The 22,281-nt window shown below is 33.9% G+C and overlaps 1 protein-coding gene and 2 non-coding genes across 13 annotated transcripts; 2 read left to right on the forward strand and 1 right to left on the reverse strand.

Moving 5' to 3' along the window:
• Nucleotides 1-104: 104 nt before the first annotated feature.
• LOC139783458 (NAD kinase) lies at nt 105-19,575 on the reverse strand. 11 transcript variants are annotated; one of them, XM_071722645.1, is made up of 9 exons: nt 19,351-19,575; nt 18,465-18,518; nt 6,885-6,968; nt 4,218-4,347; nt 3,426-3,551; nt 2,985-3,156; nt 2,556-2,908; nt 1,807-1,889; nt 105-1,003 (listed from the first exon to the last, which is right to left on the reverse strand). In XM_071722645.1, exons 1-9 carry the CDS (start codon nt 19,467-19,469, stop codon nt 811-813), a joined length of 1,314 nt encoding a protein of 437 aa, XP_071578746.1. In that variant the 5' UTR covers nt 19,470-19,575; the 3' UTR covers nt 105-810. The 11 variants fall into 11 exon arrangements, with proteins under 11 accessions (XP_071578746.1, XP_071578730.1, XP_071578752.1 ...); XM_071722629.1 differs by lacking the exons at nt 18,465-18,518; nt 19,351-19,575 and adding exons at nt 13,088-13,652; nt 13,730-14,545; XM_071722651.1 differs by lacking the exons at nt 18,465-18,518; nt 19,351-19,575 and adding exons at nt 7,942-8,127; nt 9,515-9,926.
• Nucleotides 15,734-15,805, forward strand: Trnag-ucc (transfer RNA glycine (anticodon UCC)). The gene has a single exon. It is a non-coding gene; the product is annotated as a tRNA-Gly (tRNA).
• Nucleotides 16,132-16,202, forward strand: Trnag-ccc (transfer RNA glycine (anticodon CCC)). The gene has a single exon. It is a non-coding gene; the product is annotated as a tRNA-Gly (tRNA).
• Nucleotides 19,576-22,281: the final 2,706 nt, after the last annotated feature.

Below are 22,281 nucleotides of genomic sequence, written 5' to 3' on the forward strand. Positions count from 1 at the left end.
TTCACTCTACCCAAAGGTGACGACAAATGATAATCTTTCCCCTCTTTTTATAACTTTTATGAAGTTTTATAACTGTAGAGTTATTAAAGAAAGAATATAATATATATTGTATAAAAGATATTTTTTTATTAAAAAGTTTTATAGGAAAATTCAACATTTACAAATCGATTTACATTAGATCGATTATAATCAGTAAAAAAGCAAGAATATGGTCTCACATTTGAACCATATTAAAGAAAACTAGAAAATAAAAATATCTGTACAAGTACCTAATGCAATATCGATAAAGTATAAAAAAATTCTCATGTATTCAATAAAATCGATGCGTCATTTTACAGACCAAGACGCAATTATTAATAAATATGTTGTATATGCGCGCATTCTCGGATTATTAATAGTATATCATTACTTCATTATGACAATATTTAAACAATATTTCGCATAAAACATATTTTCTTCGAAGACAAATGCACTTTATTATTAGGAATTGAGATTTTTTACACAATCCTGATCGAATCATTTTTGTGATCTAAATTATATAATATCCATTTTCAACCGTAGACTTTATACACAGATGTTTCCTAGAGAACGATCTCATGGGACACAACTTTACTGACAACCAATCAGTTTTTTACCGGTTTTCTTCCACTGCGTTTAACAAGATTTTGTTAAAAAAGTTTTAATCGATAAAGGCGAGATTATTTAGAAAAATCGAATAATCGATTTTAATTACTCAGTTTCTCAGCCGAGTTATATTTGGCCAAATATTGTCAATTATGATACAGTCTATATATGAGTATCCCCCTTGACCTAACTATCTCGATCGAAGGAATCTAAAGTATCGTTGCTGGATGAATGCGCGAGGTCACTTAACTCGTCCAAATGCTTCTGCCGTTTTCTGACGTTCCAGTGAAGGCATTCGGCTAAGGAATCGAACCAGTCGGTGATTTGATCGGCTGCGCAAATGCTAGGCACCGGGTACACAGAAGTAGTTACCTTCAGACTGAAAAACCATGCGATTTTCTTTTTAACAATTATTCAATCTGATGAAATTAAATTATCTAAGCGAAAGCTAATGTGCTATATCGAAAGTTTACTCTGACACAAAATAAATTGGTACAAGCAAAATTTATTTAAGTTGTTTCTTAATTATTTATGACTATTAGCAGAAAAATGTATTTATAAGAAAATGATTCATATATTTAATAAAAATAGTATTCTTATGTAAAGGAATATTTACTCGTGGTCATTTCGTTGCGAAAAGCGAAAGCCTTTAGTTTAATGTTTATGTAAACGTTATAAAATGTTCTTTTTGTCTTCTTCACAAGTATGAATAATAAAATTTAAAGAGTACCGTCACCCTGTAGTACAGCCAACGTCTCCAGAAAGATATTCTAACGTAAAATATGGACAGCAAAAGGAATATTAAAATTAGGCAAAGAATGAATATAAGGTGAAAAAAAAATGAAAGGTTCGATGATATACCGACCGAAATAAGCTTATTAGAAAGAGATGATCACCTTATTCGCAGTGGTTTATAGAATTTATAAATATGATTTTGAAAAAGAAAAACAAATAACAGAAACATATTGTTTAATGTAACGAGGCATATATATAGAGAGAAAAGCGAATACGGCGCTCTTTGCGAAAGCAGGACAAACCTGTCACCGACACGCAGCTCTTGCTGATTGCGACCATCGAAGGAGACGTAAGCTGTACTGCGGGCATTGCTGTTCGCCATTATCTGAAATAATTGTAAAAAAAAGGCAAACGATTAGACGGAGCTGCCGAGCGTTTCGGTTTTACCTGTCACCGTGGAAGAGCTCCTGTCTATTTCTACCGTCGAAGGACACCCATGAGGTATTTCTGCTGTCGGGTGAAACCGAGATCTGCGGTGGAAAGCAAGACGATCATGTTAATCGCTAACGATTACAGCGGTATCGTCACGGTTCGTTTGACTCGAAATAACACATTAATATTTCTTGGACTTTTTTTCAAAGGCTGTTGCTTAACAAGTGCTTTTTACGAATTCCATCATTATCATTCTTCCTGGATGTATAAGAAAAAATATTTTTGACTTCAAATTTTAAATTGGAATAAATTAACACATCAGAAATAATTTCGATTACTACGGAAACAACTGTTCTTTAATCACAGCAAGTTGTTTCATGAGAAGAGATGAATTATTTCTGACAAGTTCGAACAGTTTGAAAAAAACTTTTGAGCGAAAACTTTGAGGTAGCGCATGATCTAGGAAATATTGGGAAATAAGTGGGTGACATTCATCGGTACCAGATTTCCTTCTATTGTGAGATGAATCAAAGATCTTCGCATGATATGGGTGATACATCATACGAAGAACACTGACATGGGTCATAGATCTCCGCACGAAAAATGAATTTTTACCGACTCGAAGTGAAAACGCTGCATCGCGTGCTAATCAATTAGTGCCTATTACATAAAGCTTAAAAACGAGCTTTTAACCCGCCACTACAAATGTTGGTGGTAAAACATTCCATTAGCGCGCTTTTTCATAGAAAAGTTTAAAGACCTACCTTGAGTTCGACCCCGGCAGGTACGACGATCGGCCTGAAGGACAAAGAGTGAGGGCAGATCGGTGTGATCATGATTGCAGGAACTGAAGGATGAATCATACTGGCTCCAGCGGCAACTGCATAAGCGGTCGACCCGGTCGGTGTGCTCACGATCAAGCCATCACCTTGGACGCTCGTCACGTGTTTGCCATCAATGAATAGGTCGATATTCGAAAGGTAAGGCGAGGGCCCTCGATCCACTACAACCTCATTCAATACCAAGAGATTCGTCGGTGGTTCAGCCGGTTGACTGTCTTCATTCTTGCGTATAATGACGCATCTCAGACGACTCCTTAAAGTTAAAGCCGCATTACCTAGGGTCGGAAACAAGATATAATATGAATTTGGCGATTAAGAAACAGAAAAACATAAAATAAATTAACAACTAACCTTCGAGAACATTGGTCACTTGCTCCTGAAAATTGTCAAATTCGAAGGGTGTGAGAAATCCTAAGGAACCAAGGTGGAATGCCATTACAGGTGGCACTGACTGTTGGAATAACAGACTGGCATAAAGAAGTGTGCCGTCGCCTCCCAAGCAAACAATAAAATCAATTTTATCCTGAAAACAGAAAATAATGTAATCCATTTAAAGCAAAAAAGAAGTGAAAAAGACATTGAAAATTAATACAAATTTTATTGTTTATTAATCTTTGTTCATTATATATAATATTGTTTATTTTTGTCGTCCGATACATAACTAAATTGAATCCAATGTAAATATGCATAGATAAATAAACTTTTAGTTTTACGAGAAACATGAAAAATTATAATAAACACATAGTTTGTAACTTTCGTAAAATATATTTCGAAACAAGTGAACAGTGTTACCTGCAAGTCATCTGTGCCATCTCTAAAAGTTTGTAATCTATCTCGAACACTTTGAAACTTAGGATCTCTGGCCAAAGCTGGGTCCTCCAGAACAGAAGCTTCCACAAAGACCACCATCCGTTTTTCCTGTATTATGGAAACAGAACCGTAAAATTCTATTCAAAATGTCCTATTATATCTATATCAATATATCCTATTAATACCTAGCAGAAAAATATAATAATTCTTGGAAGAATGAAAAGTTATTTTCCTCTAAAGAATGACTTTTTATATTGACATATATTTGGCATCTTGATGGCATTTTGACGATGCATTCACAATGTGGAATAGGATAATATGATTTTTAAAAAAGAATATGTATATAATATAATAATAATACCTATGTGATTTCTTATTTATAAAATAAAAAGAATTATGAAGATAAAGGAAATTATAAAAGAAATCAATTTTGATTATACGATAATATCCAAATTAATTTTTGTCATGATTTCTTTACATCGTATAGATAATTATAACATAGTATCGTACAGAGATAATATTTCTTATATTTTCTCAATACATGCAGATGTAAGAATTGGATACTAGATTAATATGAAATTAATATTAATATTAAGAACACGCGGAAAAAATATGAATTGGAAATTAGGATAGCTTCTTCATGCAAATGAAATGAATTAATTTTTTATAATATTTAATTATGGGAAGTGAGCTGACATCACTTTGTGGACTCAACCTTTTCAAATAGGCATATCGTAATCTTTTGATATTTTAAATGATTTTATTAACATTTACCTCTATTAACCATGTGACCAACTCAACAAACGGTGGCAGGACTGATGAATCGCGGACCTTTTTAATGACCAAAACAGAGAGCGGTGGCTTGTACCACGTCAATCTCTGAGAGGCCGGGTCCTGAATGGTCCTGAAATGAGCAAGGAAAACCATTATGATAGTTACATTTTCTCCTCTAGTCTGTAATTATCAGCTGAACTGAATTACGATTTCGTGCGTTCTTTGTATCAGAGTTATATTTTATAGAGTATTGTATATAAAAACAAACTTATCGCAGGCTGAGGTCGTGGGTTAAAATAAGATAAGTGAAGTATACTTTATGCAAGTGTGGTCGGAAGAATCTTGTGTGTACGAGCTCCCGATGATCTATCCTACACGCCTATTATATCTATCGACAATTGTACAAGCTTCGTCTAATTATTCGTGAGGCATCATTGTATCCTGTATGAACGTCAAGAAACAATCGAAGCAAAAAGACAAAGGTGACGACAGTAATGTAAAAGAGCATCGAACCCGGTGACGATTTATTTTACTATTCATTTCTTGTATGTACTGTAATTACATTATATTTTACCGAAATTTTATGCAGACTGCAAATTCAGTTGCACATTTTATGCATCAGAAAAAGTAATCGAACGAAATTAAAATTTATAACAATATAATATGTAGTAAACAATGATTGATTAAGATTACCTGGAGAAGAAAAACAGCGAAACAAGAAAAATTGCACAATTAATATTTTTTCTCCAAATATTTATCTGCGAAGATCAGCCAGACATAAGTAGAAATTTCAAGTGACATTTAAAATATATTCGAAATTGTAGAAATATTGATAGCCACGGCTATCGTGATTTTTTATATGACAACCGGTTAAGGATCACCTGTCAATAAAACTTAAATAAATCTGCTTGATGATACCAAGTATATAATGCGACGATAACTTTGTTGCGAGCATCACGCACTGACTAAATGTCAATAATTTCCGTTCTTTTTTCTTGCTAATTGAACTAATACACACGCGTTTTTTTTCGCGCAGCGACCCGAGTCACCTCAAACTGTCATTTTCTACGAATATTACACGCATTCGATAAAATTACAATTACAAATCATGTGAATATCTATGTTAATATGTTGTTGCAACTCTATAAATATTCGTCGGATAATCTTAGAATATTTATGCATCAGAGTCAAATAAAGAATCGATAACTTGTCTGACTGCCAAACTCTCCACGAGTTTAATTGAAACAAAGTGGGGTTGATGATGTTGCTAATGTTTCGAACAATTCTTAAATATCTTGTAGGAGAAAAAAGTGACAGAACAAATTATTAATTTGAAAAATATATATAAATGATTAAAACTTACGTTGAGTTTACTAACTGAAGAAAAATTTCAGAATAATTCATATTAAAGACACTTAGCACCGGTAATATCTATTATAAGACTTTCTCTTTCATGAAAACTTCAGTTTGTGTTTACTAGACAATTTATCACTGAAGTAACGAAAAGTAATCGTTTGCAACTGCCAGCCAATGCTTAGGGAAGTACAATCTTGTGTGTGACACGAAGTAATAAGCGCGGTCGACTAGTATCTGAACACTTAAATAGTATCGTATGTATCGACACCTACCTCGCAGTTCCAACCATGATGCGGCACTGGTTGAGGAACGCGCGCTTACTGACCACTCAACTAAAAGATAGATATTTAAACGGAAACGTCGCGCACGCGCGTGCACATCATATGCACGCGCGGGAAATCACGTCTGATTTATTGTATATACAACCATGTTTTTTTCGAGTTGAAAGAAGATTACCATATTCATGATGAAGTGACAACTATTAATGATCTCCAGAAATTTTTTGGTGCCTAGATATTCATTACATGAAATAAATCAGTTATAAAGGTAAACATAAAGTTTTCAATTTTTCTATGTATAGAATGTTTTTTACAATAAAATTATATACGTCTAAACTAGATTTTTCAAGTGTATAATTACTAAAAAAACAGAAATTAATTTAATTAAGTCAGTGCTACGCATAAAATAATATAAGAATAGAATACATTGTAACATAATAATTAACTAGCGGATAAAAACTAACTTGTAAGTGGATATTTTTAAAGAGAGTAAGAAAGACCGCAAAAATAATACTACATTTAATTTAAAACATTCTCTTGATATCATGCTTAGTCATCATTCCTTGCAAAAAGAAACGCAAATGAGTTTCGTCGATCGTTTCTAGTGTGTTCGACATTGATTACGTGAACGCCGCGATTACCATCTCGATATGATTGTTTGCTAATGAAGATGATCGTTAAGCTTTTCCATCCTCAAAGAAAGCGAATATCACCCAACGAATAAAACTCTACACGTATGGAATTCTTTTTCCGCTTTTTTTTCTAAAGATTGATAATTATTTTTAATTAACAATTAACTGTGATAATATCGATCTACAAGAATTGCAAATCTAAATGAAGTGTTCTTCTGTAAATTAATTAACGATGCTAATATAAAATGGGGGCATAATCGAGGACGATTCTTTGTGCATTACATTGTGTATGTTGACATGAATAATAGTAAAATGTTCAATCAAGGGAGAAGTAATAGAAATATGTAATAATTAATTGTGTCTTTCAATGTCTTTGACAAAATATCATATAAATTACTTACATAACCATCGCAGGATTTTTCATGATACGCCCACATCGCCCGAAGTGTTGAACGGGACTCGGCGCGTTTAGACTCCTCGTTCTCCTGTAAAATAAAAAGAAAACAAATGTTAAACATGAAAAATCATCAGATTCGCCGAGTAATTTCGCCACTTTCATCGAATAAAGATGTCACCAAAAATATACGAGTATATTCAACTCAAGACCCTGACCTTCGAAGTGATATCTTCTCCATTCCTCTCATTAATCATTCTCTGTGGGAAAAAATGGTGAAAGGATCAGTTTATCTTGCTTCCTCATGTCAAAAAGTAACTTCTCTTTATTAATATATTTATTTAAAAAAATATGCAAAATAGGTATTTTATTTAGAAATAAGAATAAATTAATACGTTATAAATTTATTAAAATTATATTTTTAATATCGCGTGTTGTTTTGTATATTTAAAAATGGTTGTTTCATTTTTCAAGTATACGTGATGTCGATCGTAAAAACAAATTCAAAATGTGATTACCTAGTTGCGCATACTGCACGCATTATTCGCGATTGTGCTGAGTCAAGACAATTGCTAGTCTGACATAATTCGATACATGAACAGGTTGTAATTATGGCGCATCAGTGTATTAGTTTTTTTAATATTAGTAGGACTAAGTTTTTCTATCTTGTTACCGCGGCGCAACTTACGTCATATTTGTTTTGTGAGTCTAACAAATATTATGCAGCAATGACAGCACATATGCACACCTATATTATGTAGGAAAACACAACAGAACTTCAATTCTACTTCAGAACTGGCTTCAAATTTCGCTAGTTTTTAATTCACTAGCTTTTAATTTCGTTTCTTCACGAATTTCTGTAATTAAGCGTCAGATAGCGACGTCGATGTTATATGGTAATTATTTATAGACACATGCACATACGCACACAATATTAACTTAGATATTTTTTTATAAATAACCAGTTAGCTTCCAATATTTGATATTACGGGTTTTAAATTACTGATTATAACATTTAGAAGATACTTTTTTATGGCAAGCGATAATTATCGAGGAAGGTCTACCTGAGGATGCGATTTTGTGGATTACTGTCCATTGACGAGTTATTTGATCCATCGTCTTGCGAGTCAACGTCACAAACAAAATCATATTGTACACTGATTTCATTGTCATTTAAGAATGATATTTGATCAGTCATATCTTGCACCAGATGATAAGAAAATTCGCACAAATAAAAAGTCTCTTTGCAACTACACATATGCACAGGATACTTTAAGATATTTGTGATGTGTGTGTGTGTGTGTGTATATGTGTGAATGGTATAGATAAATTGTATAGATAATGGTATAGATTAATATTGATTTAACTAATAATTATCACGAGAAGAATAAAGATCACGTATAAAATAAACGATATATAAAGAAATAAAGTAAAACGATAAAACATAACCGGACAACGTCGATAAGATACTAAGAATTATCATAAGTGAGCGAATTATGATATCCTTGAACATCTTTTTTTTTAATGTGGCACAGCGGAATCACACGTAAATATCGTGAAACACATGAAGTAGTATGTATCTCTGATGCCAAAATAATTTTATTTTTAGATTCCGTATGATTAACGGGAAGAAATCACGGTTACTAAAATTAACATCATCTATTTCCATACATTTTAAATCGGGACTGCAATTGCTTTATCACTAATTAAAATATGTCTTGTATACGTAATTTAAAACGGCCAAATTTCGAGCAATTAACAGATGTTAAGAATATATTTCATAATTTCAAAAGGTATACAGTCGTGTTAACGTTTCGAGCCTTACTTGGCCTTCTTCAGAACAATAAAATTTTATTGTAAAGTAATACGAGATATTGTAATGCGTTATTCCTTATAGTTTTTTATTGTTCTGAAGAAGGCCAAGTAAGGCTCAAAACGTTAACACGACTGTATACCCTTTTGAAATTATGAAATATATTCTTAACATCTGTTAATTGCTCGAAATTTAGCCGTTTTAAATTACGTAGCTGTTTGCTTTGTCGAGCGAAATCATATTGTTATATGTCTTGTATGTTTATAAAAATGGTATATTTAAAAATAAAGTCAAATAGGTAAAAATAAATCTTTATATTTCTGAAATAATTTGTTTTATTATTTTAAGATTCGTTTAATTTTTGTTTCTCATTCTATTTGAAACTTTCTTTTATCCAGCCTGTTAAAGTTTCTTAGAACATTTTGTAATTTCACGATTATCAAGTACGCGATTTTCACGAGCGCGATTGTACAATTTTTAGATTAAATTTATGAACTCTTTCGATTGAACCAACACATTTTATTCGCTTCTTATTGAATATTAAAATCTTAAGAATCGATCTTGTTTCAAAGTGACGGCGTCCTTCGCTCGTCGGAAGGCCTTCGAAATCGTTCTCAAGGACAAGCTTTCCTTTTCTCAAAGATATTAATCGAGATAAGATTTCAATGAGAAGCTGCGGATTTCATTGCTGCTCTATCGTTATACCGCGCGTTGAATAAAAAATTAAGCGATTTATGCGTTAATTAAAAAAGAACAGTATCGTTGCGGTAGAATGTTGCGGTAGAATGACAGAGACTTGTTTTGAATCAACGCGTCGAGCTCACCCAAAAAAGAACGCATTTACAACATAAAAAAGTCTTTCCCGAATAAGTCACTCGGTATTCACAAACGGCATATCGCGGACCTTGAACTTCGTTCGAAACTTTGCATTCAAACTGCTACGACTTATGCTTGACTGCGATATCTTTTTTTTTATTCAAACTCCCGATATAGACATTACGATTGCGCATAAAATAAATTGCTTTCACTTCCACTTTACTATTTTAACGTTTCCAGCAATTCACTGCACCATTAAAACTAATAAAGGCACCAGTCTCGCGTACCGATCAAAATTACAGAATGTTAATTGTTAACTTTTAAATGTTTATCTTTACGCGTGTTTTTCATAACAACTTTAATCTTGATAATTCAGACACATAACAGCGACTGATTGTGAGTGGCGAGTGGCGAGATGGCCGTGTGCGGAATGACGCGTCTGCGGATGAAAGTGTGGCTCCCAATTACAAGATTCTCTGTCGCTGGCGGTCGGTAATGACTCGTTCCACAATTCGCGTCGATGCTGCAGGTAGTAACCTTCCAACGCGTGTTGCAAACGATGCGCGATGCCGAGATAATTCTGGCACTGAATTCACGAGATAAAACACGTTGGCCACGTTGCGCGTCGACGTCTGTACAATCGAGGATATTTTTGTCGTCTGCCCGGTCGCTGCACCTCCTCGATCGCGTATTTGTCCTTTTTTTTTTACTAAGACACATGCTGATGTAACACCGCTCTCTTGGAGATTTTGCACAGTTACACACGTGACAGCGAGTTATTTTTATATACATTACTTTTGTCTAAAATAACTGCCTTCTTTAATAGGAGAATAAATATCAATTTACATTACGTTTTTAAAAGTGTTAAGACAAGTCTGGTTATTCAAAGAAATGTTAGCTTTTTTTCTTTTCAATTTTACTTGACAAATTAAAAGAGAAGACACTTTTTTGAGGAATAATATCCGCATGGCACGTTCTCTTTCTAAATTAAAAGAAGATTTCTCATACAAAAACCGGTTGTATTATCAGGAACATCGACCAAAATATCATGCCAAAAATATCAGCATGTTCATTAAATTCAAGTAATGTTGTTGCAACAACTGCATCCATCACAACGATTAGATTGAGAACGTAACATCTGTAACGGTGAGGTCCACCATGGAGTAAAATCTGCATCTTCATAAGAAGTGATCCGTTAAGATGACACGTGAACTATTTGGACTTAATCAACGAAGAGAAAACGGAGAGAACGGTTCTGTAATCGATTGCATCGAACGCGAATTCCTGAAATTCCGATTGACGGCGCAACGGAGGCGCCATGGGTGCGAGCTATACGGGACTTAAGGGAGCCCATCGAGCAAAAGCCGGATCGAATGGAATGTGCGGCGAAAGGTGAACGCGTTCTCGCTCTCGAAAGGAGCAACAAGAAGTGCTCCCGCAGCGATTCAAGTGGATGCTGATGCTAAGATACACGTGCACAATTATCAATGCAGAGATCTCTCACAAATCTAGGAAATCATCCCTATTTGCCATACCCTTCGCATCCGACATATCGTCGAGAAATAATCGCATTTTACACTTGTAGTAGATGAAGATGGCAGGTTGTATGCCTTTAATAAAATATGAGTTTATGGTAATGAAGGAAATAACGATTTTCGTTATCATAATTCTTATTTTATTAAAGGCATACGACCTGCCATCTTCATCCACCACGAGTGTAAAGCGAAGTGCGATTATTTCTCGACGATATGTCGGATGCGAAGGGCAAATAAGGATTTCCTGGATTTTATAGAGATTTTGGCAATACCTCAACTCAGCTTCATCCATGTGTGCCGATCTCGCAACCGGTACACGTTAAATCCTTTGAGAGACAGGTGGAAGAGAAACGACGTTCGTGATAATTAGAGCAACGCGGATCAACAGCGATTAAGGCACACTTCGGCACTGACACACCACGAGAGACAAGTCGGGTATTGGCAATGGTCTCGTAGGTCGTGAACACGCCGACGTCGTGACGCCTAGCCAGACACGCAAGCGCGACCAGAGAACGCCAATCAATTCCAAACACGCAACCCGTTTGTTTGTTCCAGTTCTAATCTCACTCGTATTTTATTTCTTTTTTTTTTTTTTTTTACAGAACTCTATCGGTTGATCGAGTTTGATAAATTTGATCGAGACTTCCAATTAGATAAAATTTTATTCGTACACTGAGAAAAAAATGTTGTTAATTTGACTAAACTCGTTTAGTTGTAGTGATTTGTTTAATGTAAATATTAATATATTTAAATCAAATATACGTGAGTAATATCAAGAAATATTTTATTTTATTTTATATAATATTTTTTGAATTAACAAATGTTAGCTTGACAGCCCGTGACCGCTGCATTTAGTTGAATCAAATAATATTTCTTTGAATCAACGATTTTTTTTTCTCAGTGTAGGAAATGTAAAAAAATTTTTTAAAAATTTTGGATATGTTAAAATTATATTATTAGTTCTCTCTTTCTCTCTAGTTATTTGATATTTATCACTTTTATCGGTTTGATCTTTCATCTAAAAATTTTACTAAAATTTGCGACAATTAAATTAGGTTAAATGATAATTAATAATAAATGATAATTAATTAAGTTCAATGTCCTGTCTGAAAAAACCTCTTCAACGAGAACGATGACGTCATAGCGTAGCAAAAGCGTTGAGTAAGGTATCGTATAATGTATATTGAGCCTCATGTTACATGCGAGATAGAATCAAATTACGTGATTTCATCTTAATTATGAAATAAAACAATCTGCTTTTGTGTTAGCAAAATTGCCAGTTCGTACTTGGCGTGATTTTCCAATATAAAATAATGTATATCAATTAATTAACGACGATATATTTAGCAGCATATTAACTGTGATACCTACTTGTAGTTTAAGTCAATCGATATGTACGTTTTGTGCAACATTAATAAAAAATTAGTTTTTAATTAACAATAAAAGAATAATAAAGATCTCTCGGTATTGCAAATCAAGAAGCATCCTGAATGAAAGGTCCTAGTCGCTAGACTGAAAATGAGATGACGCGTGTATTACTCCATTTAATTAGTAAACTCTAAAAAATACTAAAGCCTGGATTAAAATTATTTAACCAATTAAAAAAACATCTGTTATTCAAGCCTACATATGAAGAGCAGTGAAATAAGACGCTTCTGTAATCTAAAATGAAAAGTTATATAACAATGCCAATCTATTTTGTAACCGCGTTTCGAGATTGCCGACATGTTAACATATCGTTCGCATGTTCGTTTGCAACCAGACGTTTAAATACAGCTCGACGTTATTTTCGAAACGAAAGAGGAAATAAAAATGTGCTTTTGGATGCGGTCAGTTTACGTTTAAAGATTTTGCTTCCTGCTGGAAACCACTACTTGGCAAAACCTCCGCCGTTGCTCGCATCTCTTCGCCGTGGGAGATACAGATTAACAGATTGGCAGGATATCAGTAGACTGGGTTTCGTAGTTTACGTAGATATTTTCAAAAGCTCACCACCTGTTTCCTTTCTACTATTTCCCGAAAAATTGGAGTAATGTTTTTACTCACGGCCAAGTACCGGATCGTCTCCGTCTGCGTGTTTCTGGTTCTCTGTCATAATCTTCCAGCAAGAATCCTGCGTTATCGTTTTCGTCTCCGGCGATGGTGCCCTTGCACTCAGCTAAGCATCTCCAATGGAGCAGCTCGCTCACGCTTCGTCTGCGCGGTTTTTCCTTCACCATTTCCATCATCCGAGAAACATCTCCTTTAATTTTGCCACTCGCGTCCTACTTCTTGCGTCGCCAATTGAGATTGTCCGATTTTACTTCCGCACAACCGCGTACTACAAGTTGCAGCCGAGCGCTTTTGCATTATTGTTTCTAATAAATGTCCTTACATAAACCAACATTAGCAACTTCTTTCAAACAGTTCGTATGTCGTCGCCTGAACGTCGCGATTAGCTTCGAACGTATTGATTCCAAATAACGATCAGCTGCTGCGATCTCACATCCTCCCGTCGCGTGTCACTTTCGAATGCATGGTAAATTATGCGCTTTCTTCTTTTCGCAATAATAATCGTTCTTGACATTTAAGGACCATCTTTTGCGATGGATGAACTCGTGATTCGTACGTGCTGCGAGGCGAATAGGGAGTCTGATTAATCAATCGTAACATAATTCTCGGTAACACTCGTAATAATATTGTCTTTACCTCGCTTCTTGCATGTATAATACATTCAAGGACATAACTACTTGCGATTCTGATCGTACTTTATGCACATTGCATGTACATGGACTTTAGTAATGATTGCTTTAGGTTTATTAGAATTAGTAATAATTGCCTTGAACTTTGAGCTCATCGAATCTACGTATTGAAAACTTTCGAAAGAATGTCTCACGGGCTTCGTTCTTGTTTTATATTAACGTCTGTTTGCGACCTACTTCCAACCGAGGAATTTCACTTGCCGATGGACGAGTGGCCGATAATGAGTCCCACAGTGCTCGCAAATGTCACGTTTGACTTTTTATCTTATCTGGTTGGTATCAGGCACACTGGCCATGCGAAACCTTTAGTTTGCAAAATTTATTCGCAAACATTTTATTCTGCGGATCTATTAATGTAGCTAATGCAATATTTGTACATACACTACAATGTATATTTGTAAATGTAATCTTCGTGGATATTTAAATATATTTTAGCACGCGTACATATATAACATTATTTGCAAAAAAATACCTTTTATATTTTTTTTAAATGATTGACACGACGTTATTAAAATCTTATTTTGCGAAGATTATGATTAAGTTTGATCACTAGCGTATCGCGGTTTTATTTGAGCTTCGAAATGTACGGATACACGTCTGCACAGATTTTGAAATTAATTTCTCTTCGATAATTTGTAAAGGAGAACATTATATCGAAGAGAAAAGTGGTCTAATATTACTGGTTAATGGGAGCGATGAAATGAGGTCTCGAAGTTGGCACACACAACGCGCAACAACTACGATCGACGACTGCTGAAGGTTCACTGAGAAACGATTTTACCGGCCATAGCCGGCCGAGAGACAGTTAAGGCTTTCTAACCCGCGTCTCTTTCCCCACCATCACATGCCCTCGTTATCGTCACGCTCGTGATATTGAAAAATTTACGAAAGGGTCGGGAGTTCGAGCGATTCATGATGCATTACGATTTCAACTACATAAGATTAATCAAAGATCAGGACATATAATATATATGCATGCGCGAAATAACAAAAATGTTATTATTTTTTTATTAATTTTCATTATTTGAAGAATAAAAATGTTTAGATTATTAGCAATTTCCTTATAATTAGTCGTTTTGTAAGAAAAGAACAGTCTTTCATATTTCTGCAATAATCTCTAATGAATTTTGATGAAGCTACTCATTCTGGCGAAATAAATCTGCCCTTTCGGCAACTATGATAATATTTCATTCTTGACCCAGCATAGTCATGTCGAAAATCTTTATGTCTCGTTGTTGTCAATAAAACCAATAAAGGCGCAGATAAATTCCTACGCAGTAGGAATTCGTGTAGAAGAGATACTGAATTTCTAAAGGTGTTTTTGCCAAACTAACATAACTCATTTTTATTTATCTTCTTTCTAATACTGAAAGAACACATTCATTCGTCTCGGCTTGTTTACACTGTGTCATGTAACGTACTTTCTCAATCTGCCGCATATTCAGCCATTTTTTTTTAAAGCATGACAATATTGAATAATGCATGATATGTTGTAGATGCCTTATAACATGACGAGTTTTTACATCACACGACAACGTATAGTAGTTAACTGTTCTTACTTTCGCTTGTATTAATTCAGACTCTAGTGCGACTTCTAACGAAATTTTTTGGAAAATAAAAAATCGAATGATCATTTATTTTAATAGACAACAAAGAAATGTAATGAGTCTATTTTTGAATATTTTCAGCGCTGAAATCTATAGTAACAAAAGCTATTTCAATTATATGAAGTTGATGTCATATATATATTTATTCTAACAATTCTTTCTATAATTTTAAATATTAGTATATATTTTCTAGGAAAAAAAATGTTCTTTCAGTTATTTTCAAGATAAAGAAATTTCCTCTCAAATATATTGAAGGCAACTTTTAATAAATAATAATATATTCTAATTTATAATTATGTCAAAATAAATATTCTTCCTCACTAGTGATATGTAATATAACATGTGCGATGGTGGTGTAATGGTCAGCATAGTTGCCTTCCAAGCAGTTGATCCGGGTTCGATTCCCGGCCATCGCACAAAATTTACTTTTTGAAGAATTTTTTATTGCAATTTTTTATTTTGATTAAAACATTTTCATCAATATACAGCTGAACAAATTAGTAACCCACATTGTGTGATTCTATCGCAATTATAATGTCATTATTATAGTCAGAGTTATTTTACCTATGTCGAACACTATGACAGACTGTCCAGAATTTACAAGCTGCATTATTTCAATTTCATAGACATGCCAACGTTACGTTAATAAAATAAATTACCTAAAATACGATTTAATTTATTGATGAAGATTTTCAGTATGACTGAACATATATCCTTTAAAGAATAGCCGACAATTCAAAGAGCACTGCTGGTGTAGTGGCATCATGCAAGATTCCCATTCTTGCGACCCGGGTTCGATTCCCGGGCAGTGCAATTTCTTTTTTTCTTAGAATTTTGGAAGAAATTAAGAAGAGATTGGTATAGGAGGAGATATCTTTCTGTTTATGAAAATCTCTGTTGAATTTGAGCTAATGATATATGATACGTTAAGTTATAATCAATTTCATATTTTTAAGTCGAATTTTTTAAGGAAATTAATGAGAGAAGAGTTGTCTTTTAAAATTTTATATTGTATTATATACTAATAGTAGTTTCATCATATTTTTTAATTGACGATGATTTATTCACTCAATAAATTAGCAGCTACAATTTCTCATTTTGTATCTATCCATCAATATTATACCTAATAAATTGTAAGATTGCCACGAGAAAAAAAAACATCATAAATATGACATATATCATATAATTTAAAGATTATTAATATCTTTCTAAAAAGCAGATATATATACATATAATACATGTCTGTTTTTTAGAAAAATATTTAGAAAGAATATATACACACATATTATTTTGGTAAATTCATAAAACGAATAGTTTGATCGTAATTTCTGCTTGTTTGTTATAAACATAATTTCTGAATAAAAGCTCGAAATAAACGTGCGATACGATAATATAGGCACGTGAGACTACATATGTCTTATAATAAACCGAGTCGCATTCACAATACCTGTCAGTAGAATGGATAAGAGTATTTCTTGTGCGCATCACCACTTGGAAAAGGATATTTCTACTACGTAGCATCACTATATAATTGGCATCACTATACTGAAGATGAATTTGCAACGATTCCATTCTTCGACGAACACGGTGTATCGTCAAAGAAGAAAAGAAAAATGTTTCTCACGATAAGGGGAACCTCAGCGATAACCCAGTCTCACCGAGAAGAACAAACCGATCGCGTGCCAATGCTCGTGTCAAGTGTGGCGTGATTGGTCTGAGATACTGATATTAATCTCGGGAATTTGTTAAAAGAACAGCTGAGATACGTAGATAACATTCAGTTGCCCGAGGTATTACACGTCAGTTAGTTGAGCTTGACAATAAAACGTTGGAGAGTTTGGAGTGGAAATAATGTGTAATTAATTGGATGTGCGTATTCGCAAAACAACGCAGTCATTATCGTCTCTTGATACTTCAGCAGTTTTGTAAATGCATTTACAAAACAATAAGATATTTTTAATCCCAGTTATGCATCAGTACGTGCTATATATCATTATACTACAATATCTGCATGCACTGTGATGAGATACCTCGTCCGGAACTTTGAAGTCTATACGACCTATACGTAGTTTAAGATGCCATGAACTGAATGTAAATGCGTTTTCTTTTTTTCAGAATGATCTGCATAATTGTTATGTTACATTTTTTACTTTTTGCAACAGAAAATAAAATGATAATCATGAGCTCGGTGCAATCGCGATAATGTTTCGTGAAGAAACTAATTGATTTTGACACCAATTAGTAAGGTCAAGATCAGAATTATTGGAAATTACAAAGAATGAATAATGATTCAACATTGTTTTTACTTATCCGTAAAATAGGTATTATTTTTACTTGATATATTTTTATCGAGATGATACTATTGAGCAGACGATTGGGTAAACGAAAAATCTTTATTTGATTAAAAATAAAACGACAATGAGTGCCAAGTGCAACATAAAACATTCCCATGCTACATCAATACGGAACACGTGTAGTTGTTGTACGATAAATTGTGCATCAGTGTGCGAATTGTCAGAGAGCGAACATATAAGTTATCAAAGTGTGTCTGTGCCCTGCCCAATGCCAGCTTTATATAAAGAGGTCGTAGTATGTAAAGGCATAGCGTGTACAAAGAACAGTTAAAGCGCATTTATATAAAAATTGATAAAACTTTAGGGTATCAAAAATTTTAAAAGGAATGGCAGAATAATTTTGTCACTTCTTCATAATAATGGTATGCGTAGAAGAAGAAGAAGAGACTTTGAGAAATTATTAGTTTCGGCCCTCGCGCGAATTATTATTACCACTTTTGAATAATGACAAGTTTATTATACTGTATAATATTATACTGTATAACAAATTATGTATACGTGATACTATAATAATCAAATGAGTGCTCTGAATTCGCATTGCGTGCCAAATTTCATATGATTTAAATAATAAATTACAGGAAGCGATCAAAACATTTCTACAGAACGTGATTGTACCAACGAAACAACGATGTTCACTAGGGAAAGGAAAGTCTTCATGCAGGTTGTGGCAGTTGGCGCTAGCTACAATTTACACTGAACACACTGTAAAAAACTGCATTACCTTCGCGGCTCCATCATCTCGGCGTGATCGACCGTTAACTCGGACCGCACGTTGCTTCAAGAAAAAAATTATATTAAAAATCGTCGATAGCGATCTAATGAGTTGCAACATTTATCATCGTAATATGCTAATAACAAAATATCGTACGACTAGCGAAATTATTGAAGTTCAGTTCGATTAGATATACCTATCGCTTATATCCAAGCGTAAAGCCGTAAACCAATCAGCATGAATATAGTTTCAAAAGGGAGCGTATTATGTTAGACGAGTATGGCAAAGTCCATTTATGGCCTTGACACAGATCTCCTTTTATGTGTTTTTTCGATCGTGTCGAACGCTCGTAAGACACAATCGTTTACGCAATTGTAAATCAAGTAATTGACTTCAATAAAATACAATCAAAGTTGTTTAACATATCACTTTATAAGAATAAGAATATTTAAAAAGAAGAACTAATAATAGCAGGAATGGGATACACGTCCTTGACTTTTAACATAATCTAAATAGAGTTATTAGTTTTATGCTTCGCTCGTTTATAAAATTAGCCTACTTCGTTGTGAGCATTCCAATTAGTTAATATAGAAATATAGGTAATATAGAAATTTTGAATTTTGCACGATGTATTTCCCCGAATTTCAAATAGATAGAAATTCGCAGCATTGTAGAAAATCTCAAACTTCGAATGTCACATGAGTCATTCATTAACATGGTTAATTAACATAGTTTTATGTCGACGTGGCAAATATTTTTCTGAATTCTACAAGCCAATAAATAACTTCTTGAAGATAAAACGCAATTGTAGACAATAATTTTACTTAAATTTAAATAGATACAAATCGTAACTGAAACTCAAATGGTATCCAGTACAGGTCAAGGATGGTCTTACCTGAAGGTTTGTTGTTTGTCTTTCATTTTAGACTCGACGGTCTTTTCTGGGTACGTGTTCTCTTCTGGGTCGTTTATTTCCATATCGGCCATTGGCTTCGCTATTTTCTCCTCATCCATTTTTCTTCTGCTCACTAATTGCAATCGCGATGAAAAACTCGGCGAATGTGTAACGTTCCTCGATGACGCCTACGACCGCACGAACCACACCGAGAGAAGTCTCGTAGCGTACTGAAAGGGCTCTCTGTCGCCGACAGAGTTAACCTGAGCGCCTCCACCATTTGAACATGTGTCGGTTCGAGAGTCTAACTCCGTTGTTCTGTGTTATCCGCCGTCTTTATCACTATTTCCTCGGGTCTCTCTTTCTCTCGTGATCACAATTGTTACCGGTGAATATTGTCGTGTAAATAACCCCTCATATGTGTGTGTGGCGAATACAACTGGTATATTATAATAGACAGGTCCCGGGTCCCGGCTCTAGCGTATTATCGGGGTATTAATAAGCTTTTTGAATGGCCTTCGTGATTCCCGCTTGCCGACAAACTCGCATTGACAGTGTGTGCGGGAGCATTCAATGGAGCCGTTGACGTCACGTCGCGCTCAATAACGCAGCGTGAACGCGTTTTTTTTTTTACATATGTATATTTATATTTCCCGTGAGGCTGGTGACATTGCTCTAGGTTAGCTTTAACATTTCTGCAACTTCAGTGCGTGCTTATTGATGAAATGATGCTCTTTTTACATACCTGGCTCTACACCTATTGGCATTTATACAATATTTATATTTTTAATGTACACACGTCTTCTCTTGTTTATATATAAATTAAAAAATTGATTTATTAAAAATTGAAATATTTAAAAGATAAGGATAATAGCAGTCCAAGCGAAATATGTCAGTAGCTACAGATGGCATGATGTAATTATTCCTATAAGATCAGAGAGAAGTCTGAAAGAGGCCATCCCGGCCTTTTTCGTAAGACCCTACATCCATTTTCGAAATTGGTACTACGTAACCACGTTTATTTTCCGACACTGCCGATAAAACATCATTTTACATATGTCATGATAATATAGAATGTTATCCGTTGGCGATAAATCGTGTAATAGTTTTTTGTTCTAACAAATAAGCCCCGAGTTCCACATATCAGCATATTAATTGCCGAATGAAATATTTACGTTATAACAGTTATCAAATATATTTTATTCGATATAGATATAGTTATTAATTGCGCGGTTTCATCTGATAATATACAATTTAATTTTATTTAATCTGGTACTAGTATCGAGGAAAAAGTATAAGCAATATTTTTAAAGGCCGTCCTGCTTGTACCGAATGTCATTGCGATTAAATGCATTTTGGACTTTGCATTTTCTTAGTTATAAATTAAATATTAGTTTTTATCTTAGATTTTAACTAACATCCGCTAGAAACAGGTCAACTTATAGAGGCCCTCCACTGCCCCCGCCGATTCCGATCGGCGGTCCTCTTTCATTTACAATACGTTTTTTTTTCACATTTCTATCATTTATTATACAATATATATAATTATATATACAATTTAATTACATAATATACACAGTATATACATAATACATATTTAATATATACATAGTAATTACAATAAAATACGATGGAATACAATCTTCTGTAAAAATTTATATTATTTGAAATTTAAATTGGTATTTAATATAAAATACTAATTTTTAATATATTAAATAAGTTTTAATACAAAAATTAGTATTATTAAATATACATTTAAGTTGTTATTAGATATTAAAAATATAAAAATAATAAATAATTATACTTATTATTATTATATTAAGAATATTGCTTTTATTTTGTCTATCATACAATTTTTTCTATCGAGTTATATCCCCTTGTGTCCCTGCCTACCCGAATCCCTACCTACCTACCCGTATCTCTACCTACTCGTATTCCAATCTATATATAGTCCTACCTACCCATGTTATAATATCTAATATACAAAGCTTTAATTAAGTCCGCGACACGATTTATAAAGGGTCTGATTTGCTGGTTGATCCAGCGGGATACCTGAACGGGATACCTCAAAGTGAAATCGATCACTTGAGATGTGAGAAATGTGAAAGTGGGGTTTTAAGACGCGCGCGATTGGGATTTAACAGCAATTTTTCCAATTTCGCACGTATGCGAGAAAATATGAAGAATGTAGCCCTTTGGGCAAATAAATAAATATCTAAAACCATTTTATATGTTTCATCTCATACCTTATTTCATCTCAGTGGTCAATGTTGACCACTTACCTTTATCGTATTCAGTCTTCTTTCTTCAGGCCAGATTGGACTTATCTTTGTCGCTCCTGGCCATATACAATCTGGTCGCATTTCGACCAGATCAAAGGGAAGAAAAAAATTCCTTCCATTGTCGTGTCATTATCATTGCCGAAAGATAATATATTACGTTCGATTCGAATTACGCGCGAGTATCGATTGTATCAAAAACTGCACAACGAGAAGTTAATTTACAAAAAAATATTAATTTATAAAATGACTGCACAAGGTTGATCAAAAATATTTCTATTACTAATTCTGTTATTTACTTAACCCTTAAATGCCACACCTCTCAAGAATCTCGTAAGTGACACATGGGGTCTAAAAGACCCCAGCATGAAAAATGTCTCCTTACTTATTGATTTTTTTATATTTAGTTATGAAAATTATTTTCAATGTTGTTCAAGGCTTAGAAAAGAGAATAAAATGCTTATATTGTTAAAATTTCAATTTTAACATAGTATAAAAAATTAAGATCGCCAACAGTTAAAATGTTGGCTCCAAAATCAAAAAAATAAAAAATAATAAATAAATAAATATGAGCTCCATATTTGGCGGGAACATTTGAAAATATATCATTCTAAAGGGTCTGGGGTCCGCTGGACCCCGGGTGGCATTTGAG

The sequence above is a fragment of the Temnothorax nylanderi genome, unplaced genomic scaffold, assembly GCF_030848795.1.
Source record: "Temnothorax nylanderi isolate EJ_2023f unplaced genomic scaffold, tnyl_v1.0 TNYL_tig0008_pilon, whole genome shotgun sequence".
In the NCBI taxonomy this organism is placed as follows: Eukaryota; Metazoa; Arthropoda; class Insecta; order Hymenoptera; family Formicidae; genus Temnothorax; species Temnothorax nylanderi.